The sequence below is a fragment of the Haemaphysalis longicornis genome, unplaced genomic scaffold (genome assembly GCF_048455015.1).
Source record: "Haemaphysalis longicornis isolate Haplotype H1 unplaced genomic scaffold, Haemaphysalis longicornis Haplotype H1 scaffold_2, whole genome shotgun sequence".
NCBI classification, from domain to species: domain Eukaryota; kingdom Metazoa; phylum Arthropoda; class Arachnida; order Ixodida; family Ixodidae; genus Haemaphysalis; species Haemaphysalis longicornis.
The window spans coordinates 194,058,241-194,084,357 of NW_027526295.1; the positions used below are offsets into that span (position 1 = coordinate 194,058,241).

At 46.8% G+C, this 26,117-nt stretch overlaps 1 protein-coding gene across 11 annotated transcripts in view; it reads left to right on the top strand.

Annotated features, from left to right (window-relative positions):
- Positions 1 to 26,117, top strand: part of LOC144169729 (mediator of RNA polymerase II transcription subunit 12-like protein) — a 114,383-nt gene that overhangs the window by 22,029 nt on the left and 66,237 nt on the right. For all 11 annotated transcript variants that reach the window (XM_077699046.1, XM_077699050.1, XM_077699048.1 and 8 more), the window contains exons 15-26: positions 462 to 937; positions 1,467 to 1,575; positions 2,432 to 2,835; positions 3,294 to 3,533; positions 6,508 to 6,671; positions 8,291 to 8,399; positions 8,526 to 8,656; positions 12,188 to 12,298; positions 16,390 to 16,531; positions 19,227 to 19,353; positions 23,623 to 23,871; positions 24,968 to 25,091. In XM_077699046.1, coding sequence (XP_077555172.1) covers positions 462 to 937; positions 1,467 to 1,575; positions 2,432 to 2,835; positions 3,294 to 3,533; positions 6,508 to 6,671; positions 8,291 to 8,399; positions 8,526 to 8,656; positions 12,188 to 12,298; positions 16,390 to 16,531; positions 19,227 to 19,353; positions 23,623 to 23,871; positions 24,968 to 25,091 — 2,386 coding nt within the window. The remainder of the gene's footprint in view (positions 1 to 461; positions 938 to 1,466; positions 1,576 to 2,431; positions 2,836 to 3,293; positions 3,534 to 6,507; positions 6,672 to 8,290; positions 8,400 to 8,525; positions 8,657 to 12,187; positions 12,299 to 16,389; positions 16,532 to 19,226; positions 19,354 to 23,622; positions 23,872 to 24,967; positions 25,092 to 26,117) is intronic.

The following is a 26,117-nucleotide window of genomic DNA, read 5'->3' on the forward strand; positions in this document are numbered from 1 at the left end:
ACTTGAATTCTTTGAATAACAGTGCACTGCAAATTGAATCAAATAGCAGACTACTCGTGAAGTTTTGAATATGTGCGCACGTTTACAATAAATCGTAGACTTGTTGTAAGTTGTAAATTGTAGCCTGCCAATTGTACACCAAAATGCAGACAAGGAAACTGCTGCTTGGTGTGGGTGTCTGCTTCTCTGCGCACACCTTCCTGTCTTTCACAATGTTTTCAGAGCAAGGATGAAAATGTAGAATGGAACGACACAAGCATTTGTGTCGTTCTGTTCTACCTTTTCGTCCCTGTTGTTGTGCGGTGTGAACCTTTATCACGTATAACCAACAAGCCCAGCTGGTTCTCAGTATCAGCCAACATCACTCTTTGCTGTGGCTTGGCTTCGTGCCCTGTTTATCTGCATTCCTCGGGCGCTGCATGGCTAACCGCTCCCTTCCCCTCTTCACTGGTCGCACGCAGACGATAAGCCGTCGCCCGAAAACCGGACGGCGTTTGCCAACCTGGTCCTGCTGTTTGCCGAGCTTATCCACTGCGACGTGTTCTCGCACGACGCCTACATGTGCACGCTCATCTCCCGTGGCTACTTCGCCAGCCACCCACCGGGCCTGAGCAGTGCCACCACCGGGCTGCCCGGCGCCATGTCGGCGGCCGCCGCTATGGCCGGCGGTGGTGGCGGGGTGGCAAGTGGCACACCCGGAGGGATGGTGGGTTCCGTGGGTGGCCCTCGTGCGTCGTCCCCCGAGCCCTCGCTCACGGGCTTCCTCGACCCTAGCCTGGGCCCTTCGCCCAGCCATGGTAGTGGCAGCAACAGCGGCAACCCGGCTGGCATTTCCATGGGCCTGGGCCTGGGGGATTTGGGCATTGGGGGCCTTGGGGAGCCCAGCCGGCAAGCAGACTCCCTGCACATGTTCGAGCCTGGGGCCGTCAAGCATGAGGTGGGCAGCCTGGGTTTCTTTGGGTATGCGTGTAGGCGTGCGTGTGTAGATACGCGGGCACACATACCGCCAGCTCTACTGTTACAGAACTGATTGTTGTGAGGAAAAGCTCATTGTGGTGGTAACTTTGTTGTTGTTTGGGGAAAACATCTGCTGATGTACAAAAACCTCAACCTCTTTGTCAGCGTAAAGTAGTGTTGCCAAATAAAGCCTTAAAAGGCCAAATAAAAGCAGGGGCGCTTGTTAAGTGCAAGAGGTATTTTTCCTTTTTAAACTATGTTCGACAAAGAAAGCTATTGCAAAGTCAAATACATGATACTGCAGATGGGAACCATGTGTGATCCGGATAAATTTCACTGCTTGGCTTGGCTACACATCCTTAATTTTCTTGAATTCAGCAGTCTAGCAGCTCTGTTGAAATTTTCGTAGGCAGGCGCTTTGACTTCCACCTTTTGCCAGCAAGTGTGGACGTGTTGGTCTGGATGGGTGACCCCCAAGGTGGACTCGGTGCATCCTCTCCTGCTTGCAGGTTGGTTGGGGTGTTCAGATGGATATGGATGACGCTGGACTAGATGCCGACCTGGACAACATCTTGCAGCGCATCAAGGAAGGCCAGCAGAACATGAGTGATCAGCCAGGTAAGGTTGGCCACGAGACCTCTGATTTTGGGGCACAAAGCTGTTCATTAACAAAGCTTCGCTTATGGTTGACCCTGTTCTCTTCACACGCTCCTGCTTGTGTTGAACTGACTCATTTCGTTTTTACACTTTTCAAGCGCTTAGCATGCTGACATAGTGGCTAATTTGCTGTGCACACAGTTTCCAGTTGCGCATAGTTGCCAACAACAACAAAAGAATATTGTCAACTGCAAAAGTTGTGCACCATTGGTCGTTTAATAGATGCAAAGCAATGCAATCCGCATGCAATGTGGGGGCCTCCCCTGCTCTGCTATTCTCTTCGTTTTTGGACACGGGGTCCCCTGTATCCTCACCCATCACTGTTGCTTCACCACAGTGTAGTTATGTCGCGGGTGGTGATATAGGTTTCGTCCTCATCTTTGGCTTCGTGCATCTGGAAGCTATGCAGCAGCTGGTCTGGTTACATTGCATTTATTGATGTTGCTCCCGGTGGTGACACCCGGAGATAGATGCCACCTCTGGCTGCGTTTTCATGTCTGCCGTTAAAGCCTCTTGCGCAACTCAGTGGGCTCACACGATGAACAAGCTTACATTGGGCATAGATGCGTGGGAAGATGCAGGCTATATCGTCATTTGCATCAATTATCGGGAATCGCTGGCTTTGCTTCAAAGTTGGCTTTCACCAGAAAGTTGGCCTTGCTGCAAAGCCATTCCCGGCATGTGTCCCGCTGACAGCGATATTGACATTAGCCTCCCGTGTTTTGCTTTTGTTGTAAGATCTACGCAAGTGTTACGTGCCTGGCGGTAACCCCCCGGTGCCTTGCTTCATCCCCCCCCCCCCCCCCCCCCACTGCAGACTCTGTTGGTTCGGACAAGGAGGAAGGGGGCTCGCTGCAGGGTCCCACCACGCCTCTGGCCGAGACTCCCGGCGGCGGCGGTGGGGGAGGGTCCGTGGGCGGGAGTGGCGGGGGAGGAGGCGGCGCCCCCTCTACCTCGGGCGGAGCGGGTGGAGGGGGCCGGGGGAACGCCCCCCGGAGCAGCCCCAACTGGCCCCTGCGCCACCTGCAGTACACGACGCACTTTCCGCTGCCCCAGGAGGAAGGGGGCCTGTGGTCGCACGACTGCAACCAGCGACACATCCTGCTCTACGGGGTGGGCAAGATCCGCGACGAGGCGCGCCACGCCCTGCGCAAGGTCACCAAGGAGCTGCTCAAGCTCTTCGCCAAGAAGGCCTCCATGGACATCGCCGACGGGGGAAAGGTACGGTTGCCGTGTCTGGTGGGACGGCGAGCTGACGAACGTCGTCAGAGTTCCCCTCTGGAGGTGGCGAAGGATGCAGTCAGAAAAATGTCGACTTTGGAAAGACCGAGATGACCGACGTTTGCACCTACCTTACTCGCGCTGCTGTAGACAGGTGTCAGATTGAGCTATCCCAGGGCACGACATACGCTGCATCGGTGGCTTTGCAAGCCCCCGTTTGATTGAATCAACACGAAAATGTAGCCATCTGTAAAGGTATCAGCATGCCTAGCTGGCTTGAATCCAGGAGGTTTGAATTGAAGTCTTGAGCACCCCATGGCATGCGGTAAATATTTTCTGATGCTACACTTATAATCCTTGTTGCAGCAAGTTTGTTAGAAGTGACGGCTTTTGGCCGCTGCCAGCTTGATAGTTCTCGATGAAGTGCCACATGAAGCCCTGTGGGTGGTTCCTCGCAGGTGAAGCGGCATGCGCGGGATGGCTTCAACTTTGAGGCAGTGACGGCGCGCTTCCAGTCGCTGTCCTTCTTCGACCAGCACGTGGTGGCGCAGACGTGCGTGGCCTCGGTGCTGGAGATGCTGGGCGGCTTTGCGGCGGGCTCCTCCAACCACCTGCCCCTGGTGGACTACATTGCCTTCCTCTTCGACCTCATGGAGCTCTCCTTCAACATGCACGGCCTCATCGAGTTCGGCCTGCAGGTGAGGAGGAAGGACAGTGGCTTCTTCTCGGCTCGGCTTGGCTCGCTACCCACTGCGGTGCCTTGAGTGGCCCAAGGATAGGGGTTTGATCCCAGCCATAGCAGCCATTTTTCCGGTGGAAGTGAAACGTGAAAGTGTCCATGTGTCAAGATTCCTATACATGATACATTCCCCAGGTAGCCAAATTAATCTGTAGTCCCCCACTACATGCCTCGCAGCCCAGGGGCGGTATTCTGAAGTTTTGTCAGTTTTGTGTCCGTTTCAAAAGTGCCCGTTTTGAGTGAGCCCTGATTGGCTAAATGTGAACATCCCTATGTGACACACTGCAAGCATGGGGGAGCAGCTACTGCGTTGAATCGTGGCTTCTTGTAGCGGACGATTTAGAGGAGATGATTATGGCAGTTCTAATAGGTGGTGTTCATGGAAAAGTTTAGCTGTCAATTTCTTTGCTTGGCAACTCTAGAAACGGCCATGGACATGGCACGGCATTGTGCCACGGCACCCGCACACCGAAGAAAAAAAAAACACCGGTGTGCGTCTTCTGCTCTGTTTCAACCCGCTTCTCAACGGTAATGTCAACAGTGATGTTATTAATCGTACTCACATCGGACTCGAGGCATTACCGGGTACGCGAGATATTCGAGGACGCTAGTCCTTATTGACATAGACACCAGCAGTCTCATCATATATGTTTAGGTGTACCGCTTTTTATTTGTCAACCCCTTATGTTTCATACTGCGTAGTTTGTTCAGAGACGGAAGTGTACAAGTTGAAGCAGGAAATAAAACGCCATGCAGTCCTCATCGCCCTCGACGCGCACCACAGCGACTTGGAAATTGTTACCTTTCTGAAAGAAGCGAAGTTGTTCGTTTACAAAGGGCAGACGGAGGTGGTGTGTTGTGGCGGTGACGTGGCAGGTGTAGCGAAAAGTAAAAAAGCACAATCAGCGGCCAGACATCGTCAGAACTCCTTGATTTCTCCGGCGGTGGTGCTATCCATTGTCCGCAATGAGAGTGATGGCATGCTGGCACACTTTTTTGCAGGACTCCGCGTTAATGCTGCCGGTTACGTAGATGTGCTTGCTACCGTTGTAAAGCTATGGATAGAGAGTGTTTCAACAGAAAGATGATATGTCTTATCAAGATTCGGCTCTTGCCCACACCGCCTGCGTCACCCAATAGTGCCCGGCTGACAACGTCTGTGACCCCGTCACTCCAAACTTGTGGCCTCCTAGCTCTCCAGATTTAAATCCTCTTTTTTACTATGCCTGGGGCATCGTTGAGAGAGGGGCCAACAAAGGACCGCATAATACAAAATACTGGCTGAGGGCCACCATTTCTAACTCAATGGCCAACATCACAAAGGAGCAACAGATTCGTGCATGCAGCCGCTTGCGAAGCCGGGTCGAATCACTTATTGCTTCCAATGGCGAATTCATTGAGTAGTTATGGAATTCAACCATAATAGAAGTACTTCGCAAAGTTTGGTGAAAATATGTCTGATTTTGCTGGAGATATTCTGTTGTGCCTGACACCAACGTTCTGTTCTCAAATACCTCGCGCACCCGGTACATTGCATTCGGTGGGGTAGAGCTTGGAACATCTAACACAAATCATGCGCTTAGCACAGACAAGTACCGCCACCCCGCGGAGCCCAACGTAACCAGTGATGGTGCACTCGCATGGTTGCCTGCATGCGTGCCTCGCCAATGAGTACAAGCTATAGGAATGTATAGGTCATCGCCTTGTTTTTGGCTGGCCAGCGGAACAGTAGGGCAAGAAATAATCTTGACCCATTCGAAATGCTGGCAGAAGCATTCTACCTCTCGAAGAGGACTGTGTCGTGGCTGTGTGACGGGCTGCGAGACGAACTTGGCTGGTGGCAGCGCGAGCTCAGTGTCGAGGACCAAGTGATATGAGCCCTTCGTTTCTTCGCTACCAGTAGCTTTCAGTCCGCAGTCAGTAACAAAGAAACGATATCACTGTCACAGCCCTTTGAGAGCCGGTGCACCCACGCCGTCTCCATCACACAGCGAAATAAACGATCGTCTGCGAGCTTGATAGCTGTCGAGCAGACAACCAAAATTAAGCATTTATTGGTTTTTGACGAATACACATACCACCTTAACGTTCATAAACTTGACAGGACGCAGACGCATAGTTAAGAAGCGAAAATCTCAACCGCCCAGGCAGGTTTTCACGCAGAAAGTACCATAGAAATGCCCAAGAAAAGCTCACGTCAGCATGCCGCAATTGCGTCAATTCCAAAATACGTAACAGGGGTATTATCTTGATACATGGTCATTGTCATGGACATAAAAATCGTGGTCCAAGTGTGAGAAAGCTGAACAGCTGTAGCATTGTTTAGGCTTTATTGCCACAGGAATCAGCCGGCTGCAGCCGCCATCTTTTGACATTCATCCCCTTGTGGTGAAAAATTTTAACGTCATCATCGATAAATCTTATCACGTTTAGTTTCTCAAATTATGTTCAAATAAACACATAAAAGACAGCTTAAAAATAAGTCTAGTTGTTTAAAATGAATTTGCAAGAACAGTTGCGCAAAATCATCCAAAAGCCAGCCTACAACGGGATGTACGTCACAATAAAACGGATGCGAAACGGCCGTTTTCAAAACAGACGAACTCCAGAATACCGTCCCAGGAGTAGCTTTGGTGTGTGAAACCGACAAAATTAATTTTTTTTATTCTTCTGTAATCTTGCTTGGTGTGCCCAGTTGTACAACTTCTGCTACACTGGTATTTGCGCTTGATTTGAGGGATGAACTTACAACACAGACTGGAGAGAGGGTAGGTTGTTTGTTGTCAGATGTTGTTTCTTGCACATCCGAGTCCCCAAAAACAAGCATGTTCCAAGTGACCGACTCCTCTGTCTGTCCCTCCTGCCCTTTCTGTTAAAATTTTAAGAGTTCTTGCCTGTATGCCAACGACGTGTCTCCGTATACATCTCTGCAGCTGCTGAAGGAGCTGGTCGAAGTGGAGAACCAGCTGGCCCAGAAGGGCTCCGCCCTGAGTGGGACGTACGCCACGTCTCTAGGCTTGTACATTATAGGCCTGTTTTATAGGTACCACTGCTGCCTTCTTGTGTGCCAAGAGTACACGCTACAAGCGTGCGAAAGGTGAGCACACCGGTCGTTGGTGGATGATTGTGGCCAGGCGCGGTTGTTCCCCCCCCCCATTTCCATCTCGTCTTGAATGTTCTTTAAGTGCAAGCCAAGGGCAGCATTCTTTTGCCGCAGTCAACCCTACTATATCTTGCAGACTACGAACACCAGCATTAGTTTTTTTAAATTCATGATTAAAAAAATAGGGAGGGGGGAGGTGCTTACATGTAAAGCACATTCACCGTAACATGACAGCTTTTTTCTATATATACTTTTGCTGAAGTTGGAGAGGAGGCTTATATCAGTATGTTGGAAGGGGGGGGATGCACTTTAAATAGAAAAAAGCCCAAGGGGAAGCAAAGATTATACAAAACACACACTCATTGCTCCAGACTGACTTCAGCTAAAGGAACTTTGGGACATTTTTTAGAAAATGGCTAGGAGGAGTGGTACCTCACACTGTAGGTGTAGCAGTGCTAGTTGAGAAGCCATTTGGGAGACGGGGCCAATTGGGCATTCGACCCTTCTCTTGGTTCATCACTGCATACACTTGTGCAGTCACGCATGCATGCATGCCCCTAGAGGGCATTCAGCTAGCTGCCTTTCATGGTGATCTTTTTATTTTCCCCCTTTCGTCTTGTGTTTCATTTATCTTTAAACGGGCCATGCAGAAAAAATACGAGTTTGTTTTATTCGAAAGATTTCGTGTTTTATTGTGGCCCCAGCGCTTGTCCAGCAACAAATTATGCCGTATTCACTGAAAAATTAATCAATTTAGGTTAAAATTTTTATTCTCCCGCTAAATTGTGTGTTTTGGTGATGCTTGCCAGGAAGTCACTAGGACGGGTATTCAAACAAACTTCCAGTGTGTCATTAGGCTCTGCAGCCTAGTTTACCGTCAGTCCTCCCAAATAGCGTTGCCACAGCCAGTCGTGGACCATTGTCCGCCGTTGCTTTGTTTTTGACCGTATTTGCTTCGGGCTGGTTTTCGTTGCGGTAGAAAGTAATCGTTTTGTGAAAGATGGGGTTGCTCGACAAACAGAGTCACGTGAGGCAACGTCGCTTACACCAATCGGCCAGTATCGTGTAAGACGACTTCGAAGCGGTGGACAGCTGGGCAGCTAAAACAAGCATAGTGCGCCCAGTAATGACTGCAGTGCGTATACTGATACTTCAATGTTTTTGTGTATTTTTGTAACTTTCATTGTGTACCCCACCATTCTTACTGCTGTGGAATAAATGTGCATTACATTTAAGCACAAATAGCTCATTCAGCAAGGTAAGCACTGCCTAATTTGCATTTGCTTTTGGCGGCCTCAGCCAATCGCACTGCCGGGCATATGACATCATAGGTTCTGTTGCGGGAAATGAGCTAGTGGGTCGCATGGCCATTACCTTTTTACCTAATTATATAGCTTATTTGAGCGAAGTGTGCGTTATAAGTGGTGTCAGTATGATTCTAACGAGGCAGTCTTTCGAATGAACCAAACTTGTGTTTTGTCTGCCTGGCCCCTTTAAGGTAGCTTGGTTTTGCGTGAGATCCTTGGCTGATGCAGTTGCTACCTTCCCGACTTCTTTGTTAATTTCCTTTTTTAATACTAAGATTGCTTAGTTTCAATTTTTTTCTCCTTCAGCTTATGCAAATTGGTGAAGAATGTTGCCAACCCTGCGGAGTGCAGCTCTGCAGAACGATGTATTTTGTGCTACCTTCATGACCTGTATTCTTCGTGTTACTACCTCAAGGTGAGTCTACTACAATAAGACACTCTTTTCCCTCTTCCGCTTGACCTTTACTGAGATTTATTAAGTTTGCCCTTTCTTTTTTTATTGCGTGCTGTGGGGCCACTTTGCTCTTCTTGTACTTTGCAGTCAAAGCACTCGGAAATCTTCGGCTCTTTCTACTCCAAGGTCAAGCAGACGCTGTATGCTTCCCAAACGCCATCTGCTCTCAATTTGCTGTGGAACACTTCGTACATGATTGAGTGCGTGAATAACCCCAGGTAAGTGAATATGAAACATGTGATCTTTTCTGTCCTGCTGAGGCATGCTATAACTGACCACGTGTAAACTCACTATCATTTCTCCACGTTGACCTTCTTATACACAAACCTTTAATTGACAGATGGAATATCTTTATTTCTACATACGTTTCTTTTAAATTCTTTCACAGCTTCTTTCTTATTAAATCTTTTATTATACAGAGTGTTAAGACGATAATTGGAACACTAATTCTTTTTCCTGAGCTAACTTCTGCTCGGTTCGTGCCCAAACTTCACACAAAGGTCACATTTTGTAGTCTAGTTTGTTGGACACCAAACAACAACGCTAGTTAACCTGTTTACTCTGAAAATAAGTAAAAACAATTTTCGCCTATGAGAAAATGGCAGCCGATTTGGATGTGTGATTCAGTGTAAGCTGATCTTTGAACGCCAGCGCTACCTGGGGTAGGCAGAGTGAAACGAACGATGAGGATTCACGGTAGGAAGGAGCTAAGTGAGGTAGCAGGCGATCAGAAAATCTCTTTTATTCCTAGGTTACGATGATCACGAATACAGGTGAACCTCGTTATAAGAGACACTGATGTAAGAGACAAATGGGTATAAGAGACACTATTCACCCACATGGTTGGCTGCCCTATCTCTCCCATTAAATCGACCTCTTTTATAACATACATTGGATGTAGAAGATTGGTTATAAGGGACAAGTCATCCTTGAAGTTTAATCAATAATCTCACTTGTAACAGACATTTTAACTTCAGATGCAGTGCCACCAGTCACTAATTGCAGTTGCTTCCATTGTGGAAACACAGGTGGATGACAGACACCTGCAGTCGCTATTTATTATAACTTCAGCAAACACAAAGTGGTTCAGTCAGCTATGAAATGACAATGAGAAGCCCTGCCAATGGAAATGCAACTGACAGAAGTGGTTGAAGCTTACTGCCATCCATTGGATGGAGCGCGATCGCACATGCGGGCTCTCCCACTCGCGTAGCTCCCAATCAAGAAGCACTGCAGATGTTGAGTCCTGCAAGCGTAATGAATAGCCTGAGCACACAGCGGAAGAAGCTGTGCGCTCTGGCTATTCATCAGGCTTGTGAACTCAACATCTACGATTGATCTTCCACAAACAGTGAAAGGAAAAAAAGCTTGTAGAATCGGTTGTAAAAAACAGTGTAAATACAGTCATGAAGCAAACAAAGTTTCATAAATTCTGGGGCCAAACATTAATTAGAATGAATCTTTTGAAACATGCTGTAGCGTTCTTTTGAGCTTATTTTAGTCATACGGTGCCCATATTGAACTAGGGTCTGATTAGTAAGTGAAAACATGGTTCCCTGCTTATAAGAGACATCTCGTATAAGAGACAGAAACTGCTCCCCGGTACGTGTCTCTTATAAAGGGGTTTAACTGTAGTTGCATAACAGCTGATACCAATCATAATAAAATACTCCCACAGTTCATCGTCGCCATTAAACGTTGGATTTGTTTTCTCATCTGATTTCACATTTTCTGATCGTCTGCTACTCCATTTGGCTCCTTCCTGCCGGGGAAGGGGCGTAAATCCACATTTTCCGTTTCGCTCTGCATACCCCAGGTGGCGCCGTCGTTCCAAGATCAGCTTGCACTGGTTCGCATGTCCAAATCGGTCGGCATTTTTTTATGGGCGAAAATTGTTTATATTTTTTTTTTCAAAGTTAACAGGTAAGTACCGTTGTTGTTCCCAGTGTCAAACAAAATAGAACACAAAATGCGACCTTCGCTATAGTTCGAGCGCAAACCGAGCAGTGGTTTGCTCAGGAAAAAAAGTGTAAGTGTTGCAATACTCGCCGTAACACCCTGTAAAAACATTTCATGCAGTAAGAAACATTTTACAGTTTCTAGTTATTTTAATGCTCGTATTTTGTGGCCATATTATATGAAACGTAAGTGTAGTGTGGCCATCACTAATAGCTTGGAGTTCTACTTTTGCGGCTTCGAGAAATGGAAAGAATTTGAAAAAAACTTGCCTAACACTGGTCAGGTGGGCCTACAAGAGCGGTGAAACCTAGTCAAGCCCATGAAGTAAGCACAAGACAGGAGAGGAAACGTCGCTTCCTAGGATGGCCAGATAACGTCACAAGTGCTTGGCCTAGGTGAAGCTACCGGCACCTATCGCGGACGAAGAAAATTTGTGGCCTTCGTGATTGGCATTTCACTGTGCAGCCACAGAATGAATTGTAGCTGCTATCATGTCGTCCATCAGGTGCCGCTACCCTCTCCTTCGCCGTTGCAGCTACGATGCTTTGTAGTCTGCGTTGGTTTTCATTCTGACATTATCTGGTTGCTCGCTCGCACTTGCCGAAATGGGCCGTTTCGCCTACTGTATATATTCTTGCTCCTTGGCCAAGCTCCTCTCTTTTTTTTTTTTTTTTGTGGACATTCTGATGAAACTGAGAGTTGGCATGCAGTCTATATTATTGCAGTGGTAAAGGCTACCCACATGTAGTCTGGAATCTTCAGCTTGGTGCACTAAGGCAGTGGTTCTCAAATGGGGCTCCGCGGACCCCAGGGGGTCTGCGATAGCATTTCAGGGGTCCGCAAAGCTTCCCGCCAAACGTTTCACCCGCCATTTTTCTCTCGATTTTGTCAGCATTTGCTTGCAAAGCAAAAAGGTGGATCCGCCGGATTAAATGTACATTTAGCTTCTCCGCGTGGCACATATTTTGACATCTGCATTTTGTCCAACACGCCAGCTATGAAAGACAAAGAAAAGAAACCCACAAAAGGCAGCATATAGGTGTCTAGAAGACTTACAGATTCAAGTACAAATTGTTTGACATTATGGCACAGATCAACATACGCTCCATCGTGGGGTCCCCCATCACTATCGCAAGCCCAAAAGGGGTCCCCGGGGCAGTCATGGCTGAGAACCACTGCACTAGGGGATCCTGAGGTCAAGGATTGGGGAACGGAATGAAACAAAGCATACAAATACAGGGTGTAAAAGTCAGTAGGAAAGTTACGTGTAATTACTGTGTATGACTGCCATACACAGAACGATACAGCATTAAGTGTGTAACACTTAATAGCTTCATGCAGTAATCCACTTTTGTGTGATTACGTGAATTCACTGGGAGCAACTAAACCAGGCCAAACACACCTGTCGCATTTAACGAACATTTTGTTAGAATAAAATTCTTCCGTGCATTCTGTTCCACTTGAGAAGTTCAAAATATCTGGCAGAATTCATTTTTAAATGTGTGGGTCCTGCTGATGCGTGAGATATAGTTCCAGGTGATGCCAAGTGCTGTTTGTGTTTCAGGTGGGTAAGGTGAGTGAACAAGTTTAACAAAATTGTCACCAAGGCTGTCAGTTAATAAAAGAAATCTTGCTGCTACAACTTAGTCCACAGATCAGGAGTCTTGTCAAGAAGTCGCGATTGTGCAAGCTCAAAAGTAAATCTTTAATGTCCAATGATCTGTTAAGTGCAGTCTCTCCCTGGTGACATGCTCTTGTGTTGCGTGAACGTTTATTTTTCCTTCCTCCAGGGTCAGAGTGGATCCCCAACAAATCAAGCAACTCAGTGATAACCCTGCTTACCGGTACAGCTTTGTTTGTAATGCTGTCCAGAGCATCTCTGTGGCCCAGGATGCAGACAGGTGAGTGTGCCCTGGGGAGAAACAAAGATGTGCTGCTTCTGTGAGTTTCTAGAAGTAACGTGCTTCTATGCTTTGTACGACGCGGGGTAATGGTGGGCAGTCTATGTGGGCCAGCAAAGATAGCGTGAGATGCCTTTCTGTTCTTCTAGTGGGAAGTGTAGGCTGGAGGCACCAAATAAGCTACTACAGTAGAACCCCGCTCTTACGTTCCTCAGTGCTGCGTTTTCCCGGCTGCTACATTGTTTTTGTCTAGTCCCGGCGTAGCTCGCATAGAGTCCCATGTATTACTGTACTTACCCGATTCTAACGCACCCCCGATTCTAACGCGTACCTGATTTTACAGGGGGGGGGAAAAAACGAAAAAACTTGCCTCTTCGATTGTAACGCGCACGGAACTTTGTGACCACGAAAAACGAATGCGAGAGAAATGGGTGATTTATTTCCCGGAGTAATCTCACTCATCTCACTCCTCGGCGCTCTCCGAGAGCTCCTTGTCGCTTTCCGCTGACCACATCACCTCGTTCTGGGTGCTGTCAAAACGTTCAACCATGGTTGATGGGATCGTGGCCCACGCCCTGCACGCCCATCCCGCGAGCTTCTCCAGAGGTGCACGCTTCAGCCGACCGCTCATTGTGAACGCGTGGGAGCCGCTCGTTAGCCACTCGCAGAAGCGGCGCACCTTCGTTGCCGCTGCTGCCATTGCATTTATCAAGCACGCAAGTCGAACGATTTGACGATTTGTGTGAATGCCGATAGAAAAGCCTAGGTGCCTAGGCTTCCTGCATCCGAAAAATCGTTGCTAAAAGCTTTGGCGATAGTGATAGGTGGGACGAAATTTCCGCTGTTTCGGCAGTTTTGGTTTCATATCCGATTCTAACACACATGCGCTTTTTGGCCTATTTTTCCGGAAAAAATGTGCGCGTTAGAATCGGGTAAGTACGGTAAAATCCTCACTGTTACGTTGTGGCTCAGAGTACGTTCCCGGATTATGCGTCGCAATCTGACACTCTGAAGCCGCCCGGGTGACATTTTGACGTTTGACGATCCTTGGCCGGGCTTGGCTACGGAACTGACTGCATGAAGCCGCACGCGGGTGTGATTCGTCACCACTAGATGGCCCTATGTTACTCTATGCTATCACCATCATTACTGCTCTTACAACGGAAGTTTCACTTCGTAATGCTGGAAGTGCATGTTTGCTATAGCGTGCTTGCTATAGCATGTTTGCTGTAGCAAGAATAGCACACGCTGTCGTCATCGTCATCGTGCGCTTCAAGCTTTGAGAACACCGTTGGACTTGCAACCGCGAGCATTGTCGTGCCTTGATAGTGTCGCGAAAACGGGAAGCTATTTCTCTTCAGGAAAGCTTGACGCACTAAACGCAGTATACAAGCAGCCAGCGTCGAAGAGAGTTGACATCGCTAGGGACCTTTTATTGCCACAAGTGGTGTTTTTCAGCGATCGCAAAAAGCAGCTATCCTACATTATCGAGTTTTTCAAGGCTTTAAAGCCAAAGTTGCAGAAATGCGTGGTTGCAAGTCAAAGCTACACTGTTTTCGTTCATTTTTGAAGGTTTCCTCGTTGCTGCGTTTTCCTGGTTGTTACGTTTTGTTTTCCCGGTCTGGTGAAAAACGTGTGAATGGAGTTCCACTGTATTTAGCGACACTAGAATAGGCCATTCACTCTACAGTGTGCTAACAGACAGCCAATTTTGAACAAAATAATGTTTTAGCTACTTACCAGTATTTTTGCAAGAGCACTCATTCATGTATGCGCTGGTGTATACCTACTGTATTTACTCGTGCACTTTATTTTTTGCGGTGCTTGTCACAGCATGTTCAATTCTCACTCGCAGGCTCAACCGGAGCCGCTTCATAAAACGAGTGACCCAGCTTAGCATCACTAAATAAGCGACACTTAACCCAGCCCCTGCTGGCCTTGAACTGAGCCCCCACGATGCCTCGAATGTTTGCGATCTCGCTCGCCTTTGCCTATGTCATCTCCGTCATCACAGGCATTCCACCCTCTCTTTGCTGCTGGGTAAAGTCGGCGACTTCCTTCTCCACCTCGTGGTGTAGATCTTTCTTGCATCCTGTGAAGGCCATTCGCTTGGCGGCGCAGTTGAAAAGTTTGTTCCGCCTCGTCCACCATCGGTGCTTGTTCTTCTCATTGACTCTGAAGTCGCGCTGTGCTTGGAGCTTTGAAGTTCTCTCGGCCTCCAAGACTACCTCCTGCTTGAAAGCCGTGGTGTAGTAACACCGCTTCGTGCACGCCATTGTGCAGGAACACGGGTGCTTCGTGAGGTCACGCGATGACATACGCAAGAAATCGCAGAACGCTCAGAGCTGGGTTCGCAACGTATGGTTCACAGCGTTCAAACAAGCAAAATGGAACCTGAAAACCATAGAGTTCTGAAAACCCATTGAAAACCTGCCATCTGCAATGCTGCGGTCGCGAGATGGCATTGAGTGTCTAGCAGTGGCAGGAAAGCCGCATCCTCTTATCTAAGCCGACCCCCAACTTCTGTTAAAAAAAAGTATCGGCCTAGGTTCGAGTGAATACAGTATGTGTATGGGGTAAACCTTATGTGACAGTGGTGTTCCACCCTCTAAAAGGGTACGTTTGTTTTGTCCCAGCACCATGGTATAATTAGTATCATGGTACAGTGTAGACCATTTATAACGTAACCGCTTATAGTGCGAGACCGGATATAATGCGGGTTTTCCTGGGCATTGGTAGGCCTTCCATAGAAGTCAGTGCATGAGCTTACTGCCTATAATGCGGTTGCCCGAAGCGCAATACCGTTTATGGTGCGGTTTTTTGGCGAGTCTGCTGATCGACTGGCACAGCTGGGGCATCGTTTTAGATTCGTGAGAAAGAATAAAAAAGCTGGAACTGGCCATCCCATGCAGTGCATGCTCCCTGCTCTCCTCTAACTTCGACGTAGGAAAAAAAAAGGCACCCCTTAGTTCGCGTGTTCCCTTTGCACGCACGTGGGAACCACAACTGTCCTTGCCTGACCCACCTCGGAAGACAGCAAGCCCTTCCTCTTTCCCCATTCCCCCTCCTCCTTCTCGTGCGGTGAGTTGTTTCTAGTATAACGATGTGCGGATAAGCAACGGCCCTTTTCCTTTTCAAACATCTGGAGGTAGCGAGCGGCGACGCTGAAGGTTCTCCCTATCTGTACGCTGTGCTGATAGGCAACCGCATTTGGCATGGCGAACACGAGTTGGGGCAAAAAATAAAAATAAAAATAAATACATAATAAAAAAGGAAAACTCCGTTTGCGCTTTTATCGCACTGTCCGGTGGCATCCGTTTATAGAAAAACACCAACATAAACAACCCGCGCTCGCGGTTTGTTAGACCGTGCAGCAGCTTGTAAACCCTGCAATAGCGTCTGATGTGGAAAAAAAAACAAAAAAAAAGAAATAAAGATGGTGCCGCTATGTTTAAGAGCCATTCAATTGAGGGATGATAAACAAAGAATGATTGAAAGGCAGATTGGATTCGGACGTTTTGTTTATAGTGCGGATTTTTGCGGCTCCTGAGACATACGTTATAAGCGGTCTACACTGTAATTAGTAAATGGTAATAGGTACTACAGTTAAGCCCGTTTATAATGATCCTGAGCACCACGCAGCCTCGGTTCATTATATCCTGAACTTCGCAGTTTGAATTATCCACAAATTTAGATTACTGAAGCTTAAATTAACGAGCTTTCGACTGTACAAGCCTGAATGTTTGTAACGCTTGCAAATATATTCGGCAACATTCAAAAGTACTAAATGTCATTTTTTTTAATTGAGTGAAAATCGTATTTGACCCATATTTGAAATTTCAGATGTTTGGGTGCTCCTACTTAAAATGCTTCGAGCTGGCAAACATGCCGGCACACCTTGTTTTAGGACCATTGCCGACATCGTAGTATTGCTCAACATGAGAGACGTGCACACTGCTGTCCTTTGAAAAAAGTAATAAAGAATTCAAAGAGTGTCAACAGAGTGGTTGAGGCAGCCACCTAGATAAGCATCAGGAGTTGCCCTGCCATCAGCATTTTGTGTACAACTGCTCTCCTCCCTCTTATTGCAGGCTGAATGACATCTCCCTTCTGTGTGCTGAGCTCACGGCCAGCTGTAGTTTGCTCAGCGCTGAGTGGCTTGGCGTCCTCAAGGCGCTCTGCTGCTCATCTAACCACGCGTGCGGCTTCATTGACGTTCTGACGCAAGTGGACGTGAGTATCATCGTTCAATCTTCTCATAGCTGGTGGGCTTGAGGATAATGTTAATGGCACCTGTCTACAGTAGGCACTGGGGGATCGGTCTGTTGGTTTGGTCTCCGCAAAACAGCCGTCCCCTTCCTGTGTGTGCCTTGCACCTTTAGTGTTCTTCTAAAAGGGAGAATTCCGCCGATCAGTTTGGCGTGCACCAAATTTAGTGCAGTGATTAAGAGGTTGCTGTCAGAGCGGTACTGAAACAGTGGCAGTAACTAAGGGTTAAAAAATGCTTTCCCTGTGCTTTCTGGAAACCTGCATAATGAGGTAATATGCATGCATTTAAAGAAAAAATGTGAGAAGACTGCTCTATAAGCCCAAGTGCTGTGAGTACTGATTGGTAACTTTTGATGTGCGACAATTTTTTTGGTGACACTTGTGAACATTGTGAAAAAAATTTAAGGGGGGACACTGGTCTTGAGGACATTTTTGTTATTTTTTGACCTATGTACTTGAGATTTACACATTGAGTGTATTTCAACATCCTCAGCACAAATATGCAGTCAGTTTTAGTCTATCGGGTGTAAGTTTAGAGTTGTGCAACATGTTATGTCACTCCGTTTCGGGCAATTTTTCCATTATGTACCTATGAAATACTCAAATAGCTTTTATCCCTTTGTGCTCTAGAAGGACCAGGGAGTGCAACTATACCACCGCAGTAATTTTAGCATGGTTTCTGCAAACGCTGTAAAATTTAGAAATGTCAGGTCATCAATTTACAATGTTTCTGTAAAACTAACTGCATAAAATCTTGTGCCAGCAAAAAGAAATCCTGTACTTTTGGGGTTTTATTGCATTGTTCAGTTCATAAGCTTTCAAATTCAGCCAAAATGATGTAAATTGAACCAGTACATCCCAAGATATTGTACCCGACAGCTGACCATGTGGGAAAAAAAATTGGTTCTGAGAAAACAGGGCACTAAGTTTGCAAACATAGGCAAAAATGGTCATTTAGGCGACTTCAAAGGGAGACAGCTTTGTGAATACTTATGATACAGCTATGATATTTTGCAGGTACATTCTTTGGGACCTGTAGACTGCAAATAAAATTAATACAGAAAATTGATTTTTTGGCAAATTTTCGGTCCTCAAGACCAGTGTCCCCCCTTAATCACTTAGCAAAATGTTGAGAACTCTGAACCACCGTTCTTTTTGCAGTAAGGAAAAGAGGAGCCACTACAGTCTAGTCTACTTTACACAATATTCAAGTGCTAAGGAAATTCTATCGTTATAACCAATAATTGTTATAAGCAGGTTGAGCTAAAAAAAAGACAATTCAGAGATCAAAACATTTTATTTGCATGCAAGCAAGGTCGTGCTACTACTAATTTGCACAAAAGATGCCATATTCGGTCAGCTTTGTTTGCTTCACGCGAAGCTGTCGCACATCTTTAGCTGAGCGAAAGGTCCTTGGCGGAAACGAAGTCCTTCAGGGACTGTGTCACGCGTTGGGCCTCCTGCGAAGACACTACCTGAGTAAGCTGCGCAACCACGTCATCAGAGTTGTCACTGCCACGTATCCGTGCAACGATCACTTCTTCAATGAGGCACTCGGACGTTTCCAAAGCATTGGCCCTGATGTCACTTTTGCGGAAGAACATCGGCAGTTGAGGAGGCACCCAGTCAAATTCGAAGTGGTGTGCACGTGACGCAACAATAGGCGAACATGTGAGCTCGCGAGTGGGCGCAGGGACGGTGCCAAAGCGGTGACGCCGGGAGGGGTGTTCGGAAGGAAAACTGCTCTCCTCCTCCTCTTGCTTCCTAGTAAGTGGTGCAGTCGACTCATTTTCTGAGGGGTAAAAGGGGTGTGAGGCGCATCGCCTCTTGATGCGCATGCTGTCGTGCGGAGAGCCGGCGGCAGCTCGCATTTTGGGTGCACGCTGTAACCGGATTCAGTTGTTATATCCTATATTACGGCATTGGAGCATTGTAATAAGCAGTTTATTTTACCATAGAACGCATACAAGAATGCATATTTGGCGGAAGTTCCACGTGTAATCGATATAGTAGTGTAAATGGGGATAACTGGTCAAACAGAACTGGTCAAAAGTGGCAAACCATGCGCCCTGCATTTCCTCAAAAATGCAGATCTGGTGGAAGTTCCACCTGCAATCGTTATAATAACGTAAATGGAGATGACTGGTCCAACAGAATTTTGAAATACCAAAAAATAATAAAAGTAGAAAAAAAATAGTGAACAGTGGTGAACGTGTAACGCCCCCGATTTCCACCAAAAAGCAGAGTTAGTGAAAGTTCAACCCTGTGGTCATTATAATAGCGTAAATGGGGATTATTGGTCAAATAGAACTTTGAAAAACCAATAAGTTTGGCTGTAAAGAACTCACACTTAGGACAAGCGGCATAACAATGCTACGCATTGGTAAACAACCCTCTGAATTTCTGCAGATTTTTGTGCTTCGTTACTACAACGCTAGTTGGGCAGCACACTTCTGTTTTCTGTGCTTTGACCAATCGGTGGATCTGGAGCTGAGCAAGCATAAGTCGTTTCTTTTCTACATGCGCATGCAGTTGTGCAAGGATGAGGCAGACGCTTTGATTGTTAGTGGTGCTCTCTGATGAGTACACGCAAAGAAGCCGACCCCACCCAGGGTAAAAATATGGTCCCCCACTTACCGGTCACCGACTTTGTGTGCAGGTTGGTGACCTGTCCATCCACGACAACCTGGCGGTCTTCACGTGCATCCTGGTGGCGAGGAGGTGTTTCTCCCTTCAGGACTTTGTTGTCCACGTGGCCTTACCTTCCCTGCTCTCGGCTAGCCCAGGTGGGTGCCTCTCAGTCGCTAGTTTTGAGTCCCCGTTGTATGGAATGTTAGTTTGCAATGGGCCAAGCCGCTGACAGGGGTGAGACAGCTGCGCATATTGCGCAGTTTTGATACAAATTTGTTTTCCTGCGCCAGACTGCTCCACAAGCTTCGAAATTGCAAAAATTGTGCCAAACTGCTCCAAAACAGACCGAGAGCCAAGGATTTTAACGCTCCCGTCAGTTTCAGTGTCAAAAAATGCTTTTGGCGGCATAATTTTCCAGCACCCTCAAGGTGATGCTGTTTGTAAAGGTTTAATTGATTGATAATTCAATTGAAAAACTCGCATAAAATTGTCCCCGAGATAGTTTTTTCGAAAGTCACCATGTCGGGTTGTGCATGTGAGTTTTTTAAGTTTTCCCATCGAAAACCATTGCAAAGTCCTGTAGAAAAAATACTTATGTGTACTGAGGCGACAAACTACTTGTGCAAGTTAATGAAACAACGCCAATTTTCTGAGCACCGTACCTTCGGAACGACATTACTGTACGCTACCATCCTGGTGAGGTGAAGATTGGAAAACATGGCCGCGGGGCGAAGCAACTGCTCGTGGTTCATTCAGAATTCTCTTCGCTGATTTCTACCATAGTTTTCGTTATGGGGGTGGCTGGGTTTGCATTTAGTCATTTGAGCTGTTGTGGGAAGTTGCGCGACTCGAAAGAGGAGAGTTCATCAAAAACAACGTGGTGCCCGCGAATTCGCCGTGCTTCGGCCTTGAGCGTGAGGCGCAGTGCGTGCTTGAAGTAAAATTTCGGACTCATTTCAGTGTTATAAAACGCTGAGTTATTGCTGCCTTTGACAGCGAGCTTGCGATCTGCGGGAATGGGACAATCTACACTGCAGAAAATGGCGGCTCAGGCTACATCGCCGCAAGATGTTCAAGCAGTGACCGATAGCGGGATGGGCTATTATTACACGCTAGTAATAATGGTTCATCTATCTGAAGTGAAATTCAATGCCAAGAAAGAGGTGGGTAAACATACCAACGTTACTCAAATTACGATCGCAGTGATTGTAAGAGTGATTACGACCTTAGGGATTGAAATGGGGGGGCTGGGGGGGTGCGACGACTGTCACCTTGCCTTGCGCAACGTTTGCCGTCGCTCTACACTTGTTCGTAAAGACGAGTCTTGGATTACGAAAATAATAATTTCGGTATTCGCATGATAATAAAAACGCCTTACGATTGCTTAGTTTTTGAATTCCATATTTTCAGCGGTGTTCCACGAATTTAAAAATAATGTTTTGTAAAAAGCTAGTGTAGTTCATACCTTGTGACACTCTGGGAGAAAAAACTTTATTGAAAGGCTGTTTCAGTGTTATGTACGTTCAAAACCAATTACAAAGCCCCCCCCCCCCCCCTTCCCGAGTTGCCAAGAATTTGATTTTTTAGGCTCCTAAGGTGACATAATAAATGTCGTTCTTCTGCTCCAAATCAAGGTTCTTCTGCTCCAAAATCGAGATTTTGCTACTCCAAAAACTGCTCCCAAATCTGATTCAGCTGTCTCACCCCCGCGCTGATAATCCGGTATCGTACTGTGCAGCGTTTTGCTGACTTTTATTGCGGGAGCAATAGGTGGGGCATGTTGGCAAAAATTTTCGCCATTGATCCGCACACTGCCTCGGCAAGTCTTGTGACTCGCATTGCCACTTGCTTGCGCTGTAGAATGGAGCATGCAGCCAGTTCAGGGTGACCAGCGGAAGTAATGGGACTGCCGGTAACGATATGCCAGTACTTTATTAAAACGGGCTCAAGTAACAAAAGGAACGACAGGCAGTCGTCTCCGCTGCTAAAGCGAGCAAGTGTGACTACTGAAATGATTAGAGCGCAAAGCGCAGTTGGCACTGTGTACGATGGGTGTGCGAGAAACGCTGTGTTGCCAACTTCGGAAGCCGGATCAAGGCATGCGCACTGTTCGAGCCTCAAGTTCACAAGGGGGAAGATTGAGATGCTCATGCATTCTTAAATATCCACCTATGAATTTTCATGTTTCTCTTAAGTCTCGTTTATAGCTTTGTGTATTTTTTTTAACACTTAGTTAAAATTTTCGTTATTACCAGCCCTTGATTTTAACCCCCAAAAAATGTCTACCTCCCCTGGAATTGTCGAGTGTTGCAGAGGAAAATTCGGGTGACCCCTATGAGTGGAAAAGCCTTCCGACGAGTTTGTTAATGTGAGTGGTACAAGTTTCCTAACAGTAAATTTTGTGTGGAAGTCCTGAGCGAAACTTTCTCTACAAGAAGCAGTGGTAAGCTGCAGTAACCAATGCAATGACATGCCAAAAGAAATGCTATGCCTTTTCGGACGACGCTACATTAAATTGCCAATGGCCTTGTCCAAATGAAGTTGTTTGAATACCAATGCACATGTTTAAGTACGGGTAAATTATCAAGCAACATATCAAATTTACTCTCATAGTGACCTCACTCTTTTTTGCCGGAGAAGTTGATGTCAGTTTGAGACTCAAGTAAGGTGTTATAGCCGGGTTATACACGGAAAAAAAAATTGCGAAAGGTATTTTTTATTCATCAACATTTTATGTTGCGGTTTAGGTAACAACAAAATCATCATAAAAAACAACCTTCCATTTTTTTACATGTGCACAACGTACAGCCATGCACGTATGAAATGAGAACACGAAAATATGAACCAGAAATGCAAAATTGAAAAATACTGTTCATTGAAGTGCAATAATAGCACGCTATTGGCAAATTTGGAAAGCCACATTTCCCAACCTTGTTCTTGGTAACTAAGCCACGCATCATTTTGACTTGGATGGAAAGAAATCACGCTTTTGTGTGTTCTGGTTCATATTTCCGTGTTTGTGTTTCTTTTGTCCATGGCTTTACATGAACCAATAAGTAGTTTGTATTCATACAACTTGCTTCAAAATGCACGACAATCATTTTTCATAGCTTGAAGCCCACCTTGTTATTTCTAGTTGCGCAAATGCACTGGGTCAACACTGAAATGATGTCCAGTGCTGAGGTTACCGCTGGATGATAACACCCCAGTAACTAGCAACGATGAAAAAGTCATAGCTAAAGCTATGCGACCTTTAGCTAAAGCGAGGGCGCATTGCTTTTACTTCATTCTGCCACCGCTGTATTTGCATGGCACTACAAGCAAGAATGTTAGAATTATCAGCAACAACAATAAAAGCATGACATCGACTAGTTACAATCTGTGCTCATGTTGTTGGTGTTCAGCATTGTTTGCTGAACGCTGAACACCAGCTATAGGATGCTCGTGTGCATTTTATGCGTGAGGTAGAAAAAAGCAAAATCAAAAGTCATTTCTCAAGTACAAAAGTGGGTGTGGGAGTTCATAAGGCGAGTAATAATGGCACTATCCATTGCTGCAGTACTCATAGTCATCACAAGATATGTTCACATGGGCCAGTGTCGCACCTCATGGGCCTAAAGAAAAAAGGAATTTTGGAATGGTCGACCACTTGAGTCTGATTCTCCGTCTTGCTGCATGCTGTGCACATATTTGTGCTTACAGGCCTGGCGCTGCTGGTCATCAGAAATGTTGTTCGTTCAAAGTTGTTGGATTTAATTAAATGTGTTGGGAGTTGTATTTCTTTTGTGATGTCTTTTTGTGTTTGACTACTAGCCAACTTTGTCATGGTTGGTGTACTGTTTGGGCTGTATGTCACTGCAAAATTTGTCAAGGTGCCTCATAAACATGTTTACGTTGTGAGGCCCTTTGGAGCTGCCTTAGATGTTTCCAGAACTGCGATTTTCTTTTTCATTTGGTTAGGGGCAACTAGTGTTACAGAGTGCCAAGAGATGGCGCAAGGTGTGCAGGGAGGCAGGCGGAGGGGGACAGTGGAAAGCATGAGTGACTGTGTGTGGAAAGGTGTGCAGTAAAGGCTCGTCGTCGTAACAGGCCTACATGTGTGCATCCATTTCTAACCCTGACAGTTTAATGTATAAAACCGAGGTGTTCAACTTTACACATTTGTTATTTTTGACGGGGTGAGCTCTCGAGTAAGGCTAAGTTGTGTCATGCTTCCATAACTGTGTTCAAGGATGGAGGCACCCGATTGCCGAGATTATAAGCCACATTCAGAGCTGTGGCTCATCGTTTTGAGCTAGCCTAGCCCTTCCCCAATGCAGCGGCAGTCATCAGTTGCTTGTCGGCATGTGGTTCGCATATTGTTTCTCTGACCGGCTGCAATCATCGCTGTTTATAAAAGACTTGCCCTTGTTGGGTGGTGGCAGTGGGTGGGGCGGCAGACCAGGACGCAGAGCTTGGTGCACGGCTGACGTGCCACCTGTTGTTGCGGCTGTTCCGCACGGTGGACCCTGCACCCACTGCTGCCACGGCCGCCGCCGCTGCCACCGCCACGCCCCTTCCGCGCCCGCTGTTCCTCATCCGGTCGCCCTGCGACCGGCACCTCCTGTCGGCAGCCCACAGCAGCATGCGAGTCGAGCCGGTGCTCGCTGTCCTCAAGGCTATTCTGCTGCTTGGTACGTCACCCGCATCGGTCTTGCTGTTTCTGCCTCGTTACTCTTATAACTCTGTGGAATGGGAAGTGGACTGAAAGAGAATTGTGAGGGTGGCAGGACATGAAGCCCACGAAAAATATCTGTCCTTACTAGTGCGATATCTCGGCTCGCACAGTAGTACCATGTTTTCCCAGTGTTATTGCTAGTTATGAAACTCCTCCAGAATGTTACGGCAGAGCTTTACACGTTGCATTATTGTCGTTCTGGAGTGCTGTGTTGAGGCAAACAAGAAAAAAAGCCATCAGCTGCAAGTTATTATCGTCAGTAATATGTGCAGTCATTTCTTATTAAATGGTTTTGTGCATGTGAACAAGGCTGGGCACTAAAGGTTTGCGAATATTGAAACCTCCCATACATCAGAGCGAATAATAATGATATTATGAAAAGACATACAAACTGTATCCTTTGCTACGAGTTGGAAAGGATTAGGCACCACATGTATCGCACTTTAAGGCCGCACAACCACCACTAAAATGCATTGTCTTCCTCTTGTGTAGTAGTGCTAGCCTTGTCTGCAATGCGCCGGTTGCGTCTAGGTGGAGGGCAAGAGAAAAATATTTTGGAGCCCCTCTTTTCATCTTGCATGCCAACTCCCCCCGAGTGCTTGTCCTTTGACATCCTGTTAGTAACATAGTCGCACCCAAGCTGCCCCTCTAGATAACAAGGCCTGGCTGTGCACTGCCTTAGTTTCTGGTTTTCTCATATAATGATGCCCGTCATTGATTCTTTTATTTTTTTTTTTAAATGTAGGGTTCTTTTTTATTTATATAGGACATTAGGCTGAATGACAAACTTGTGCGGCTTAATACTGGCACACTACCCAGATAAGGCTTTCTTGACTATAACACGTTGACACCCATGCAATGATGAAGCTTGTATTAACAGGATTATCATACCGCTTTGATACCACCTATGGTCTTGATGCTGCTTACCGCTGTTGCCCGAGCGCAGCTGGCAGTATTGTGCAGACATCCTCCAGGAATTAGTGAAGGGATTTGCATTTTGGGTGCCCATGAGTTAACGTCGGATTTCACGTTGATGTCGTTGCGACTTGCAGGGGATGCCAGTACGCCATCCTTAGAGGCCAAAGCCAAGCTTGATGCAAGCCAGGGCAAAGGGGAGCCCAGCATCAACGACCTTCTGGGCCCCATAGACGATGCAGACTTCGACCTTGGTGTCCCGTGAGTTTCGCTCTTTTGTTGTCTTTTGTTGTCTCTTTTGTGCTCGGACAGTATGTTTCGAGCTGTACCTCAGATGACCCATTTTTTGCTGGCGTTGCATGTCAGACGGTGGTTAGTGTGGTTGCTTTTGAAATTTTGTGGCAGTTTGCACTAAAGAGTGGCATCAAAGGTGTAGTGATAGAGGGGGGGGGGGGGGTCCTGTGCTGTGCAGGGTATCTCTCATCATTACTTTGCTTTTATATTGTGCGCGTGAAACATCGCCGCAAACTAGCTTTGTAGTAAATGTGTCTAATGGATACCACGAGAAGGAAATCCAGCACAGAGCAGCTGTGGGCTGGGGCACACATGGCAAACACTTTCAAATAATGAATAGAGAAAAGAATGGTATACAGCCAGTGCATATTGGTGGTGATGACACGTGAGGCAGAAACTGGGTGCTTTACCAAACATTCGAAAAGATAACTTAGGTCATCCCAGTGAGCCATAGAACGAGTGATGCTTGGGGACTAGAAACAAGCGTGTTGGATCAGGGAACAAGGTCAGGTGAAAGATATTGTTCAAACTAGAAAAACAGAAATGGACTTGGGCTGGACCTGTAGTGCGATGAAACAACAGCTGGTGGACCAGAAGGGTGGCAGAGAGGATACCGAGAGACGGCGCAAGATGCGAAGGCAGATTTTCAACTTGAGGAAGGGACGAGCAAAGGAAATCTGGGGGCACCGAGGACCCAGGCTGTGCAGGACAGGCACTGTTGGAGGTATATGGAAGGGGCCGTCGGCCTTCAGTGGAGTTTGAGATGGTAGTGATAATGATGTTGAAAGAGAAATGGGAGAAATAGCTGTGTGGAAAATAGTTTTGCCATGCAGGTGAGAGCGATAGCAAGAGTGGGGCGCTTGTGTTGCGCTTTCGTGGTTACCGAACCAGAGCTTGCATTCGGCCAGCTATAAGGACAAGGGGGGGCTGACTTATGTGCCCACGTCAAAACTCGGCCTACAGCGCCACCCTTCAGAGACAGTGAAGTGGGAT